General features: G+C 33.5%; 2 protein-coding genes and 1 long non-coding RNA gene across 7 annotated transcripts in view; all 3 read right to left on the bottom strand.

The window, feature by feature from the left end:
- Positions 1 to 1278: 1278 nt before the first annotated feature.
- On the bottom strand, positions 1279 to 1861 carry LOC107061457 (uncharacterized). Its single transcript, XR_001473983.1, has 2 exons — positions 1707 to 1861; positions 1279 to 1615 (listed from the first exon to the last, which is right to left on the bottom strand). It is a non-coding gene; the product is annotated as an uncharacterized lncRNA (long non-coding RNA).
- A 2304-nt stretch (positions 1862 to 4165) lies between these two features.
- LOC102590435 (probable beta-1,3-galactosyltransferase 3) lies at positions 4166 to 8336 on the bottom strand. 3 transcript variants are annotated; one of them, XM_015310725.1, is made up of 11 exons: positions 7827 to 7916; positions 7523 to 7585; positions 7000 to 7099; positions 6632 to 6887; positions 6476 to 6539; positions 5901 to 5973; positions 5661 to 5781; positions 5437 to 5524; positions 5244 to 5360; positions 4927 to 5036; positions 4166 to 4658 (listed from the first exon to the last, which is right to left on the bottom strand). In XM_015310725.1, the coding sequence occupies exons 3-11, from the start codon at positions 7096 to 7098 to the stop codon at positions 4510 to 4512; spliced, it is 1077 nt and encodes a 358-aa protein (XP_015166211.1). In that variant the 5' UTR covers position 7099; positions 7523 to 7585; positions 7827 to 7916; the 3' UTR covers positions 4166 to 4509. The 3 variants fall into 3 exon arrangements, with proteins under 3 accessions (XP_015166211.1, XP_006351967.1, XP_006351966.1); XM_006351905.2 differs by lacking the exon at positions 7523 to 7585 and having other exon boundaries at positions 6632 to 6881; positions 7827 to 8336; XM_006351904.2 differs by lacking the exon at positions 7523 to 7585 and having other exon boundaries at positions 7827 to 8335.
- A 2230-nt stretch (positions 8337 to 10566) lies between these two features.
- Positions 10567 to 14008, bottom strand: part of LOC102589671 (NEDD8-activating enzyme E1 regulatory subunit-like) — a 13540-nt gene continuing 10098 nt past the window's right edge. Inside the window, exons 11-16 of one of the 3 annotated variants that reach the window (XM_006351901.2) lie at positions 13614 to 13699; positions 13398 to 13439; positions 11861 to 11944; positions 11591 to 11771; positions 11379 to 11477; positions 10567 to 11077 (exon numbers count right to left, since the gene is read on the bottom strand). In XM_006351901.2, the coding sequence (XP_006351963.1) occupies positions 11394 to 11477; positions 11591 to 11771; positions 11861 to 11944; positions 13398 to 13439; positions 13614 to 13699 (477 nt within the window). In that variant the 3' untranslated portion in view covers positions 10567 to 11077; positions 11379 to 11393. The remainder of the gene's footprint in view (positions 11078 to 11378; positions 11478 to 11590; positions 11772 to 11860; positions 11945 to 13397; positions 13440 to 13613; positions 13700 to 14008) is intronic. The other 2 variants (XM_006351902.2, XM_006351903.2) reach the window with 2 other exon arrangements.

The raw sequence follows: 14008 nt of genomic DNA, 5'->3' as shown, positions 1-14008 counted from the left end.
TTGTTGGATTACAATAAATCAATAACATAGCAAATAAGGAAAAAATTGATTACGACAAATGTGAAAGATCACCATAGACAAGGTTAATCATGAAGGGAAAAGTATACATGATAAAAAAAAATTTCTTGTGGAACTGCTCTTTGTTTTAGCTATCAACCTAATCCTAGAACAGGGAATGATCCTGGGCACTGTTTTATGCATACTGTTCATTTGTTATAAAATTAAGCCGATCGGACCTTTTTTTAAAAAACAAATAAATTTGAAGACCAAGATAAGGTGGAATGCAGAAGGTTTTAATCTCTTCTCTGCCTTAATATCAAACGGGCTAGGTGAAATATCAATAACAAGAGAAAATGTTATCTTATGCTTCTAATGACAGATATTCAATGTTTGTATGACACGCATGCAAGAAGTAAGAAATTAAGCACATCAACATCTCTCATAGAAAAACAAAAAGCCAACATCATAGACTAACCAAGACGAAAATGCAAAATTTTAAGAGTTGACATCGAGAAAGACACGCCAACTCTTTCTTTAACATCCCCATTACTCAATTTTGCCATAGTTATATTTCTTTCTCTGTATTCTATAACCAATAGTCACCATGTCATTGGATTTCACAAATCACAGTTGCTGCCTGAAATAGTCTCACAGTCGTAATAAGAATAGATCAAAGACCAAATCTTTGGTATCTTCACTTTAGAAAATATGAAAAAAGAGTCACTTTAGAAGCCTAAGTGCACTACAAAGATAACTACTTTGAACCCTCCATACGATATTTAAACATACGAAAACAATATAAAACCCCATAATTGAATTGATTTTCATTTCCACAAAGACCGAGGAAGAGATCGTCTCCAATCAGCTTTTTATTGAGGAGTGAGTGGAGAAAATTGTTTCCCAGTAGGTCTCATAAAACAATGAGACAAGTCACAATCTTCTTCTCTTTTCCAAGCAGGCTCTCATACCTCCCTTGATTTTAAACATACATGTTCCAACTTTTTGAATTTTGTTAAGTTTATTATTGCAACTTCACCCTTCATCGCAGATGTTTCTGACCTTTAGATATAAATAAATTTCATAAAAGTATTTAGGATTAGTTGAATTTGCAGCTTAAAGGATGGATTAGAATATCACCTCTTTCATAATTAATTAATCCTATGAAATAATTACCCAAAGTGAAAATCTATGTTGCTCGCACTCTCCAAATATGTACTACTTTTGACAACATTTTCCTACCGAAGACGTCCCTTCATTTCTGTCGTGTTTCTTGTTATATATATAATATAATTTTAGTTTTTCTTGTCAAGGAGAAGGACCAAGGACTTTGCAATAATAATAAGAATATAAGAATCAATTTTAGACACAGCACTGGAGAAGCTCACAGCACTGGAGAAGCTCACAACAGATGAGAAATTAAAAGAACTAAAGTAAATAAATAAATAGCTTAAAATGGAACTTGGTCTAACCCAAAACCAATATAGAAACAATCCTTAGACAAATGCCAAGACTCAAATGAAAATCCAAAATTAGCCAAATAATTAGTCTCTTCTACTGACGGAAATATACTCGCTCTGCAATTCCCTAATTGATCTTAACATGTAAATTATCAGTACTGGAGCAGAATGAATGATAAGGATTAGGATTCATACATCCCCACAAAGTTAATCGAACAGATTTAAGCAAAAAATGTGAATAAAACATACCTGAAAACACCCAATGGTTTAATCCTTTAGTCTTGAAAATCTAAGAAATCTGATGCAAATGAGATATTTATTTATTTTCATTGAAAGAGTGGAGAATTATAGATGATTCTAGAGATTAAAATATTTCTATAAAAAAAGAAAAATACAACCTTCCTTTGACCAGGAGTGCACAGATATCAATATATATATATTTCTATATATTTCTATATTAGTATAGAAGTTATAATTTGCCATTGTATTTTTGATTTAATATCCGTTGTGCCACTGATATTTGCCCTTCTATGTTTGATTTATTTTCCGTTTTGCCACTGGTCGTTGGTTGGCTTCACTCTTCTATATAATAGAAATATATATACCAACATGAATAAACCTTAATTCTAAACAACAATTGCAACACATTTGTTTCAGAACCTACAATGATGAAAATTGCCTAATGAATTTACATTGCCGATCTTGAACGTTATCTTCTGGATTGGTTTGTGTAGAAGGGACATTGAACCACTTCTCTTCTTCTTTGTCTTTGTTGTATTGGCTACTTTGGATGAATTCCACAGATTTTGTACAACACATGATCATTATCTACATCCATTGCGGTGTCAATACGTATATCAACCACAAAAATAATCATAGCATAAAATTTTACATAAGTAATATTGAAGACATGATTCAAATGGCCACGCCCAACAAAAAAGTATTCCGTTGGGATAAATATATATATATATATTTTATTTTATTTTTTCGCACGCAATCTACCTGACTTTACTAGTTTGCAGAAATTCTTCCTTCACCTGGGACGCCAATGTGCTCGCTTTGCGTCCACTTTGGATTTTCAGGCGTCAGTGCTTTGTCAATCACATCCATTGTCCATCTCCAACGGATCCGTCTAACAAATAATCAAACACCATCTTTTTGTTACCTATTGTCTCACTAACTTGATTATGTATGTGTGCGTTACAAAAAAATTGTTAGTACTATAAAACTTTTCTGTTACATCACAACTCTTCGTATAATGCTTTTAAGGTGCATTTATTCATAAAGATGTTTGGAGGATATTGAAATGGTTTAACATCAACATTATATAATAACTTTGAGTTTGAGTAAGTATTTGATCAGTAAGTATTCATCAGCAAATTTACAACTCGATAATCGTGAAACCAACCAAGGACTACTAATGTATGTAGACCAAGGACTTTCCGAATCGCACACTCATTGACACAATATCACTAGCCAAAACTATTTCCCATCGGATTTACAAACACTTGTCGAAAATGACGTCGGCATCATAACAACCACCTAAATAGAGTCATATCAAGTTATGAAACGGGAAGGTTTTATATATGTTGGTTGTTGTTCTACTTGTATTATTAAGGTTGACCAATTTCTTTTAAGGACCACTATCTTTATTTTTCTAATAACAATAGTTCGGGATAACTTGCTCGTACTTTGATCATTTCATCAAATATATATCTATTACCTTTCACAAATCTATATACTGAATAACTCTGATCACCAAATTATTTACAAATATACTCATTGAAACTCCCAAGTGTTTGATAGTTAAAGAGCAACCTCCCTCCTCTCTTCTTTGGGTTAAACTTGTCAATATTTCCAAAGAAAAAGAGAGGGATTTATAGTGTTTTTTTGGTTTTTTTATGTTTCGTTGGATAAAAAAAAATTCTAAGAAAGCAAGTTCTTAAAAATGAGGAGAATGACTTTCCTAGTGAAAGTAGAAAAAAGAAATTCTGCAATTGTCATTCCACATATAGCTTAATCACTCTTAGGTTAATATACACAAACAAATCTAAAGAATAATTAACCATATAAATGAAAGGGCAAATGTATTACGTACTTTTGAGTCTCCCCGAATACGAAGCCACCTATGTTAGTGAGCACTTTACCCTCCAATGTGGAACTTTCCGGCGCAAATCTGAATTTTGTTGTCGGGGTTAAATATAGGTATCAGACAACAAAAAAAAATGTATTATGTACTAGTACTATATTTCTTCAACTTATAGTCTTCTATTATAGATAGCTCATATTTCAATGGTCATACTATATTAAGGAGGAATTTCTTCCTATCACAAAATTCAAATCCGAAACTTCTAGTTAAGAGCGGAGGATCAGTTGGGGCATAGTTATTTAGATTTATATTGGAATTTTGTTCTTCCATGTGCAGGCTAATTTGTCCCTCCAACATTCCATATGTGTGTTTCCCTACCTATTTAATAATCATTATTTTACTTGACAGTTGACACAAATGTAACATGTTGCTTTATTACAAGGGAACCGACATGTTTTAAACATTGCTATCAAACATTAGTTGAGATGTCCACTAATACCAACATATTTGTTGAACAATAATTCCGAAGAAATTTAAGATTTGATATTTATTTAATTATGTCTGAATAGATTTTGTAGTCGAAGTTATATAGGAATAAATTTTACAATGTCGGTGTCTATAAGTTAAATCCTCAAACAATTCATTCCACTTGCATTATTGGAGTACTGATATACAATAATGTGAGTTTATCTGTTACAAAAATGTAGTAGGCATCTCCACAGCTAAACCTATGAAGAGGAAAACTTCAGAGCGTCTTCTGCAGATTCAACTGAATCAACTGCTTTTCAGCTCGAACTATGTATACATATGAAGTAAAAAAAAAAAGACAAAATGTATACATATAATACAATTACACTTATTTTGAATCCACTTTGGATTCTAAATTCTGAATTCGCCTCTGATCATACGTATAATATGTACTTCTGACCAAAAGAATGTGACATTTTGACATAGTGAATGTCCTCAGAATGCAGCTTTCCATAGTGCATTCTCTCCCTCGCCACAATGGCGATGGACCTCCTTCATCCTGTCGACAGACCTGCATATTCCACTGCAGGTCCAATCGAACGATGCAACACAAACATTGCCTGCCTGTGCCTTCCATTCACAATCTGCATCGACAAGTACTTTTCATATCAAATTTGATAACACACAGATGAAACTAACTAGTTTTGTTCACAACGTCTCGTTAGACATCAACTCACACACATGTATTACGCTCACTGAACTTTACCTACTATAACAGTAAAGTCATGAAACTATTTTCAATGAAGACAAAAAATAGTAATTCATATATCACTTAGTGAGAAATGTCCCAAAGAAATCCAACGAGTAACTATTAATACTGTTATACAGAAGAAAAAAAGAAGTGTGCTTTACCAGGTGGGGTTCCACAACACAATCTGCGATCATCGATATGCTGCACATCGAGTCCAATAAACCAAGATCCCAGTGACACATCTTCGTTTGTATACTTATGAAGTACATGCCTTTACATATCAAGAAGATTATACATAGGTAAGAGGCTGTACGTACTCTTCAAAAATACTGAGAGGTGTGTGTCAGATCTTCCAAAAGGTACGCATTTTTGGAGGATTCGATATGTTTATGGAAGCATTTTTAGGGAGTACGAGCAACATAGGAAAGAAGAATAACTATTCTTTTATTCGAACTTTATTAAGAAAAAGATACTTAACTGGTTTGCTGATATGTAAGTTGCTAAGTCTTTCGAAATGGCATATATTTGTCCAGTAGCATGACGAAAATATTTGTCTCCGAATTTCCAATATTCCGGTTCATGATACCTTACACCCCTGCCATTGAAAACAACAAAATGTTCAAAAATGAAACTTAAAGATTCAATTTTACAGAAAAAATGGATGCCCTTACTTCCTGGAGAGGACAGGACCAGATTTCATGCACCCGATATATATACGTGGTTTTGTACGATGCCTTGCTAATGTTTCCACCAGTGTTGCTGCAACAGAAATAAACAAATCAAGCTTGAATTTGCTGTAACAAGTCTTACAATCTCTATATAACATTGAAAAGTGATGGTTTTGGCCAAGTGTTATGTATGTCAAGGAAGAGAAATTACGAAAAAATTTGGTTACCTATATTGACATGAACATCATCATCAACCTTGATGTAATACTCAGCATCCCATAAGTTAACAGCAGTGGCAAAGTAAGTCTTCGTCTTGGCGGACAATTCAAGATAACCCTCAATATGATCCTGTTTAAAAGGCAGCAGAGTGATGTATCGTCTTTTTTACGTGTGAATACATCAATTATAACTTGTGATTCACAAGAGTAAAGTGAATGATTAAAGGAAATGTGAGACAAAGGTATTACCAGACGCAAGAAATCACCGTGCTTTTTGTCCTCAGCTTCAATAGCTTTGTCTAATATGCCCCCTAATGTGGCACTGCAGAACAAGTTTGTAACTTTTAAGTCAACATATAAACGTTTATATTGTCTATTAATCGAATACAAGAGTGTAAACAAGAGTTAATGCAGACAAAAGAGGATAGCATTTTGTGTAATGGTATAGGGACGGAATGAACTTCAGTCAAAGAGCTTAAGATCCTAATAAAGAGGTGTTCACTCAGAATCTATGTTGCTCGGATCCTCCAAAAATATCATTATGCTCATGTCAGAAACGCCCACTCAGAAGCTATCATAATGCAACAGAATTTTACTGAAGTTATTATAATCTATCTACATTATATCAAAACAATTCCGATTATAAAATTAAGAGATAATGGTAAAAAACACACCTGAAGTACTACATTTTCGTGAGTTTCCTATCTGAACTATCATTAACGATGATGATATTTCGACCCTTAACTCAAAAAAACTACCACTATGAAGAAAAGGTCTAGTTAATTGAACAGAAGAGGATGTTCAACAGAAGCAAAATCCCCCACCTATGACCAATAACGAAGCGAATGATTATTCCTTTCTCTTCTTCCAGCTTCCTTCTTTTTTCACCTGTTTCACCATATTAAAATCAACAATGTCAACACTCAGACAAAGCAAATGCCAGCACGAGACGAGTTAAGGCATAGGCGCGGTCATTAAACCTTGTGGCATCCATGTAGCGCGAACTGAATCCCTTCTTTTTCTGCTACTAAATGCGGTGTTTATTCCTACCACCATAAAATATTTTCTTTTGCTTCGTGATTCACCCTTTTCGATCTCTTCTGATATCGGAATCCCACTGAGAATCGACTCATGAGCTGCCTTTGCTTCAGCCAACTCTATCTCCAAATTTGATATGGTTTTATCTAATATCCCAAAATTATCTTTAGATACAAGTTTTATATCTTGCTGCTGCAACTAAACAAAAAAGATCAAAGTTAAGATGTTTCATTGAGGTAAATAACAAGAAAATGAACTTTAAGTTGGGAGTTTTTTTTTCTTTGTATTACCTATAATTAGGAATACTTACAAATTTTGTAATGCAACCTTCTGAAACTAATTTCAATCTTTCAGCTTCAACTGTAGTTGTTCTTGTAATTCCACTTTCTGTTTCAGAAATTATCCACATTCTGCAATGATAAATGCTTACAATATTGCCAAATAAACATTTCTCAAAACATTAACAACAACATAACCGGGATTTTATCCCACATGTGGGGTCTGGGGAGGATAGAGTGTACGCAGATCTTATGCCTACCTCATGGAGGTAGAGACTGTTTTTGAAAGACTCTCGGTTGAAGTAACACATATCAAAGTAGATTTAAAAGGAGAAAATAGAAGTAATGAAGATATCACAAATCTACAAACAGTTTCTAATCTATAACAACATTTCACAATAACAGTCAAGTTTTTTTTTTTTTCCTTAAAACGATTTTTCATGTTATGTTATATTCTAATGTTCTTTATAACAGTATTTCGCTATAGCAACCAAAAAAATATCCAGACAAATAATATCGTTATAAATCCATTTGACTGTATTCCTCAAAACACACCAAAAAAGAATTGATCTTTCAGTCACTCCAAGTTGCAGCAGCCAGAAATAAGTTAAAAGTTAACTGCAACAAGTGCGGAATTAGGTAAAAGCCAAAAGTATCATAAAATGCAAAAATAACAAAAAATTAAAAGTTAGTTCATTCTGAATCACTAAAATATAGCAAATCAAACAGAAGACTTATAACATATCAAATAGTAAAATCCAACTGACCAGTACTTAAAATGTAACCAATCAAAACAAGAAAAGTGAAATATCACTATAAAAATTCAATCTTTATTAAAAAAAAGTGATTCTTTTTTTACCTGTTTGTGAAGAACATTCCAGCACAAAAACTTCCAAGACATAGAAAAAGACTCCATTTTTTAGAAACTACACTTGTTGAAGGCCTTTCTATTGCTCCTCTGTTCTTGAAATACATATCAAACACACCTTTAATCAGACGTCTCGGTTTCAAGCTCTTCTAGAAAGCCCGTGAATCAAGATTATAGTCAGAGCTTCAATATGAGTACCGGACACGGAACACCAAATCTCAGACACCCACAAATCAAGAAAGCTATATTTTTTACAGAAAAAGTGAATCCTAGGAACAAAGTTTGAGGAAAATTACAGTCTATAGCAAGAAGCTATTAGCCTATAACTATTACATGGAGTTCTTTGGAACAAAAGTGAAGACAATGAACAGCACAACTACATGTACCAAATTTACCAAACTGTCCTTTTCAAGATTGAGGACCTTTCTCCTATAATGAAAATGGGATTCATAAATCATGAGAAAATTGTACTAGTTTTTGCTACAGTGGCTTACATAAATGCCCTTCTTTCTTGAATTATCAATTTTGTTAAGTTTCCCACATTGGTGGGGAAGGGTACTTTCATCTTTTTATATGGACTTCGGCAATATAAGCTAGCTTCTGAGGTTCAGTTAGAGCCAAATTTTATATTTTTACATGGTAGCAGAGTCAACATCATCCTAGTTATTGTGCTTCACCGATGTACTAGGCTTCCAGCTCTGGACGTGATGGGGGTGTTAATTCTCCTACATCGATAGTGATAGGTCCTTTGATCTCCTTATATGGATTTTGTCAGTATTTCAGGTTGAGTTAGGTTCAAATGTTATATCCATCAAATATTAGGGGTTAATACATGTAATATGTATGAATAATTTATTCGGAACACAATAAGCAAAAGAAATATATATTATGGTTCGAAACCTATAAATGAAAATTCCGACTCCGCGTCTAGTGAATATATGCTTGACAGTTTGCATTTTAAGTGATGGGGGAATCAGGAAAGAGAGAAAAGTTTAGGGGAATCTATATAATCTTGACATGTGTAATGAGATTATAAGCTATTGTTCTCTATCAAGGAAATAAAACTTCATCTGATATTAATGTCAGTGTGTGTGTTTAATATTTTAATGTCTGGCTTAAAATATATTATCTCCGTGTGACTTATAAATTACGGGTTCGAGTCATAAAAATAATTATTAATATTTGCAATATGATAAGTTGTCTGCGTCACATCCCTTAAAATGCAACCCTTACCTGAATTTTTCATAAATATGTATGTTTCGTACATCGAACTGACCACAACACACAACTACCCATTCCAATGGAACCATTAATTAAACCAACAATTAATAAAGTAATAAGGTTTATACCACTAGACTTATATATATAGCAAATTTCTCAATAATTAAACTATTATTATAGGCCATTTATATTCATTGATTGTGAAATGTTTGAAAGCAAACAAAAAATTGAATTGAGCAAAGCATTAAAAATAGTGAAGCAACCCATTAAATGATTAAGAAGAGTTGGTAGCAGCACAAATTTTCTTTGTTATTTTTATTTTATTTTAGATACCAAAATAGTAACAACAAAGAGATTGACACATGGTCTTTATATTTATTAAAAATCATATAAATTTATTTTAGTGAGGTGAAAGTGTATATAGATTAATAGTTAAGGGTAGCTCAATGCATTAAACTTTTGCTATACGTGAAATTTGACTAACTATGACCAATAAACTTGCATTTAACGTCATCAAATTTGTTTTCACAACATGAATTTGTGACATCTTAGATGTCAAATAATAATCCCTAACAATTTTTTAAGTACGTTAACGCTTAAAAAAAACAAAGAAATGCATAGCTCCCTTTCCTACAAGTTATATCATCTTATAAATATTGAGAAGTACTGAATATCCTAATAATTCTTATAAACAAATTTACCAAAACCAGTTCTATCTATTTTCAAAAGTATTATTCAAACCAAGACCATATTATATAATTTACATGACCTTAAAATATAATGAAGAAAAAACAAGTTTTGGTTATTAATTTTTTTCATAAAGGGGGGACAATTATTAGTTATGCTTTATTGTGGAGCTCGTCACTTCTCCACCATGGGATTAGAGGGACCTTATGTTTTTTCTTTAGTACTTGTTTGGAAAGTCATTTATAATTGGATTTGAGTATAGTATATAGTTTGGATAGTTTGATATTCCTTCTATTTCATATTACTTCGTTCTTGTTGACTTGATACTATATACACCTCTTAAGAAAATTTTAATTAAAGATCTATTTTATTAAACTAATCTTATTGACGAAGCTTTGAAAAACTCTGAATCTGACTACTATTATTTTATATAATTATTTAATAATAAGGGTAGTATTAGAAGAAGAAAAAAACTCTCTTAACTTGCTAAAGTAGACAAATAAAATAAAATATGTATTTTTGTATAGGAAGCAAGTGAAATAATTACTATCATGATAAATACACAACCTATTAATCAAAATGTAGTTTCCAAATAGGGCCTAAATTATCTATTGCACTATGACGTGCATAAAAGAAGACTATAAGTGTAACTTAATATGTGTGATTTAATGGAATATTAGAATTAATGGGAGATTAATCACCTGTTTAGTGCAAGGAGATAAGTCAACAATATTTAGTGTGGTCCAAACTCAAGTTCAAAGTGGTCACCACTCACCAGGAATCATGTGATAGATAGTGGTGATTCAAGAGGGAAAAGTAATTATTCACAAGGTAAAAATTTACTGGTATCTGGTGTTTATATCTAACGTTGAAAGTAAAATATGTGTCTTTCGTATGTAAGTGTCACTTGGACTTGATCATGACTAAAGAAACAAATTGAACTAAAAGGAAAGAGATTAGGGCTTAATGTATACTATAAATAGAGGGAAATGAGCATTAGTTATAGATCAAATTGCAGACTGCAGGTTAAGAAAAATGAGATGAAATAGGATATCAAAATGAAACAACCCCCATATATCTGTTTCTAAAACAGCTAAAGCTATCAGTTTAGTCCGCAGCATGTTCAAACTCATGACGTGCACCTAAACCACACATCACATGTTGCGTTGTTACCACTGGACCAGCATCCCAGGCGCTTGTCAAGAAATGTACTCTCTTGTTAAAGTCTTTCACTGATCCTAAATTTCCTGCAAATCAAAGGAAGTATGACAAACTGTCCTTTTCACATGCTGCTGTAGAACTCATCTGAAGATTGAAAACTGAAGAAATGCTATCTGCCAAGGGGAGTGAGTGAAAGCAAAAAAAACTATCAGGCACGGTGAACCTAAGAATACCACGTAAAGGTGAACGAAAGAATAAAACAATAACAACATACCCAGAATAGTCCCACATACTCCCATAGGTGAGGTCTAGGAAGGGTAGAATGTACGTAGACCTTACCCCTACCTTGGCAGGTAGAGAGGTAGAGAGGTTGTTCTGATAGACCCTCGGCTCAAAGAAAGCAAAAACACGACATTTATGAAGACATAAGGAGTAACAACAGGAGGATAGTAAAAGGTGAAAGAAAGAACATGCCTGTAAATTCAGAGACTACAGCAACAACAGTTGAGATTTGTGATCTATGCCATTAAAGATGAAAGTTCCAGACATGGGAATGAATTGTCTAGTGATTAGCTGCATAATAGAACTTAGATTACTGCTCCGATCAAACATGGCTGTATATACAGTAAAGTAGAAGTTTCGAATAAAAAGCAAGATTCAAGTTCAAAAATGAAGGAGACACAAACCTTGATCACTTCTTGTGATGCGACTCCTCCAACAAAGGCAGCTACAACATGAAGCTCCGAAGCACCATACCGACACATCTCATTAATAAGGTCCTCTGATACGGCAGAGGCATTGCAACCAAGGTCATTGAGTAGGCCAACAGCTGTAGATTTCAGCCGGGATATATCCTCATCCATCTCACTACCAAGAAATTCTTAAGGTCAGACTGCCATAAATTTACTTTTCCTAAAGAACTTGAATTGTATGGACGAGAAAGCATAAGTCCTTACCCATCAAATTGTCCAGGAAATTTGTTATAGTTTGCAGCAAACCGGTCAGCTGCTCGAAGAAGAATATAAAGACCCGCAGCAGTACTGCCATAAAAAGGGACTATGCAAAAGCTCTCTAATGAAAGACTATTTATGCAAAATAACTAATGTTTGAAAGATCAACAACTGACGTATGAATTCGAGTGCAAAAATATTAATAGTTCAGAAAGAAAAAAAAATTGAGCACCCATTCAGAACACAGAATATCTGATGTCTTTAAGAATGTCAAACTCTTCTTAAGCTTCATTTTGTATAATTGTTAAAAGTATTGTATCAATCTCAGCAACAGGTTTTTATCTTCACATTTCTTTATTTCCCCCCTACATTTACATGCCAGATGATCTACTAATGGAAAGAGAATTGAGAGAGACATCAGAAAGCAACTGTTTAACACAAAAATCCAGTTTACACCATCCCAACAGCTAAATTGCTTCAAAGGGTGAGTGTTAATTGTTATTTCCACTCAGCATTAAATACTATAATTCTAGCCAGTGTTTCTTTGCTTCCACATCCAGTTTTTATCTTCATCATGAAAAGCAATTCAAACAAGCTTGGACAATTCTACGTCCCTAATTTTCCGAACATTTGGTACCCAAAGACCAACAAAAGATTGACTATCAAATATCTTTTGGCTGAAAAACAGATGGCAGTAGGGCTGGCTCCTGTCAAACCTTCTGAATGACCAAATGGCTGCAGTTCCAGGTAATTATTAAAGTACTTTAAGAAATATTAAAGTACTTTCTCTTTCTTTTCCTTTATCCCAGTTAACCACCTATTTACCTTTTCCTCAGCACAAGATGCATTAAGAAATGGCACACAGATGCACCATCATCATAATTACTATCTGAAAGAACTAAAAAATACAACAATCTTCAAAAGAAATTTAAGATAAAGCGTAAAGAAATCACAAAAATTAGAACAAAGTAAATTTCCAGAAGCAACTCCATCCTAATGCTTGCTCAATAAAATGTAGCTATCTAATCAAAAAGACTTATGTAGTATGAATTACCAACTTCTCATTCCCAAAGCTACTTATTTATTCTGACCAAACTGCCACTAACGCTTTGATTAGCATCACTAGGGAATTTAATCCTAATTTCTTTTTATTTACCTTTATGCTCCACTTCGCTTGTTCAACAAAAGGTGAGCATCACTTGAAAAGTTAGCAGTTTTCAATCAAACCCTGGTAAGCTTAATAACATAGAGGCATCTAGACTAAACCCTGGTTAGCTTAATAACATAGAGGCATCTAGACTAAACAGTGCCTTCATCAAGTCCAGCATGCAGACACCTTAAAAAGAGTGATCCTTCATTAAAAGAACTTGAAGTACTCCTACTTCAACAGAAAATGTCTTAATAACCTAAATTTTATCTTCTAAATCTATTTTTCAAAATTTGGAAGTTCATATGCGACTTCACTAGAAGCCCTTGGGAAAAGGATTTACAAAAAGAATATCCACCATGAAATGGCAGGGGGCTTTAGCTGGGATAGACTTACTTTTCAGGAAGTACTTTAAGAGTGTTGGCTTCTTGCAAAGTCCTGTTATTTGGTATCACAAAACAATCAAAGTATCATGAAAGGATCATGTTGGTTCGAAGAGCTTAAATTATCCCAAGAAGCCCTTCCTACTTCAATTTATATCACGGATAATGTTTCCAACTCGAGGCCATTCGACCACGTCAATCCATATTCCTATGGTAAGCAATTACATACCCATAATCTTCATCTGTCAGATACTTCTGTAACTCTGGTTGGACAGGAGAGTTGAACTCGTCCTCAACGAGCCGATATCTGCAAACCTAACATAATGGAAGATAAAATTTCAATGACAGGAAACTAAAACATCCAGCCAGAAATAATGATGTTAAATGGAGTTTGCTGACAACTAATGGTGGGAATTTTTGTCATCCTAAGAAAAGATGGACCATCATGTCAGCAGTCTTTTCAAAATTTGGTTCCAACAGTCATGATCTTGATATTAACATAAAACATCACTATCATAGTATCTTATCACTAACATCACAACAAATTCAACCACCAAAATGATGCATGTAGAAGGAGGAGATTTTAAGATCCCCCCCACCCCCCCCCCCCCACACCATAGACGC

This window comes from Solanum tuberosum, unplaced genomic scaffold (genome assembly GCF_000226075.1).
Source record: "Solanum tuberosum cultivar DM 1-3 516 R44 unplaced genomic scaffold, SolTub_3.0 scf00140, whole genome shotgun sequence".
Classification (NCBI taxonomy): domain Eukaryota; kingdom Viridiplantae; phylum Streptophyta; class Magnoliopsida; order Solanales; family Solanaceae; genus Solanum; species Solanum tuberosum.
The sequence above is the reverse complement of the archived record's forward strand: the minus strand, read 5'-3'. Positions and strand labels throughout refer to the sequence as shown.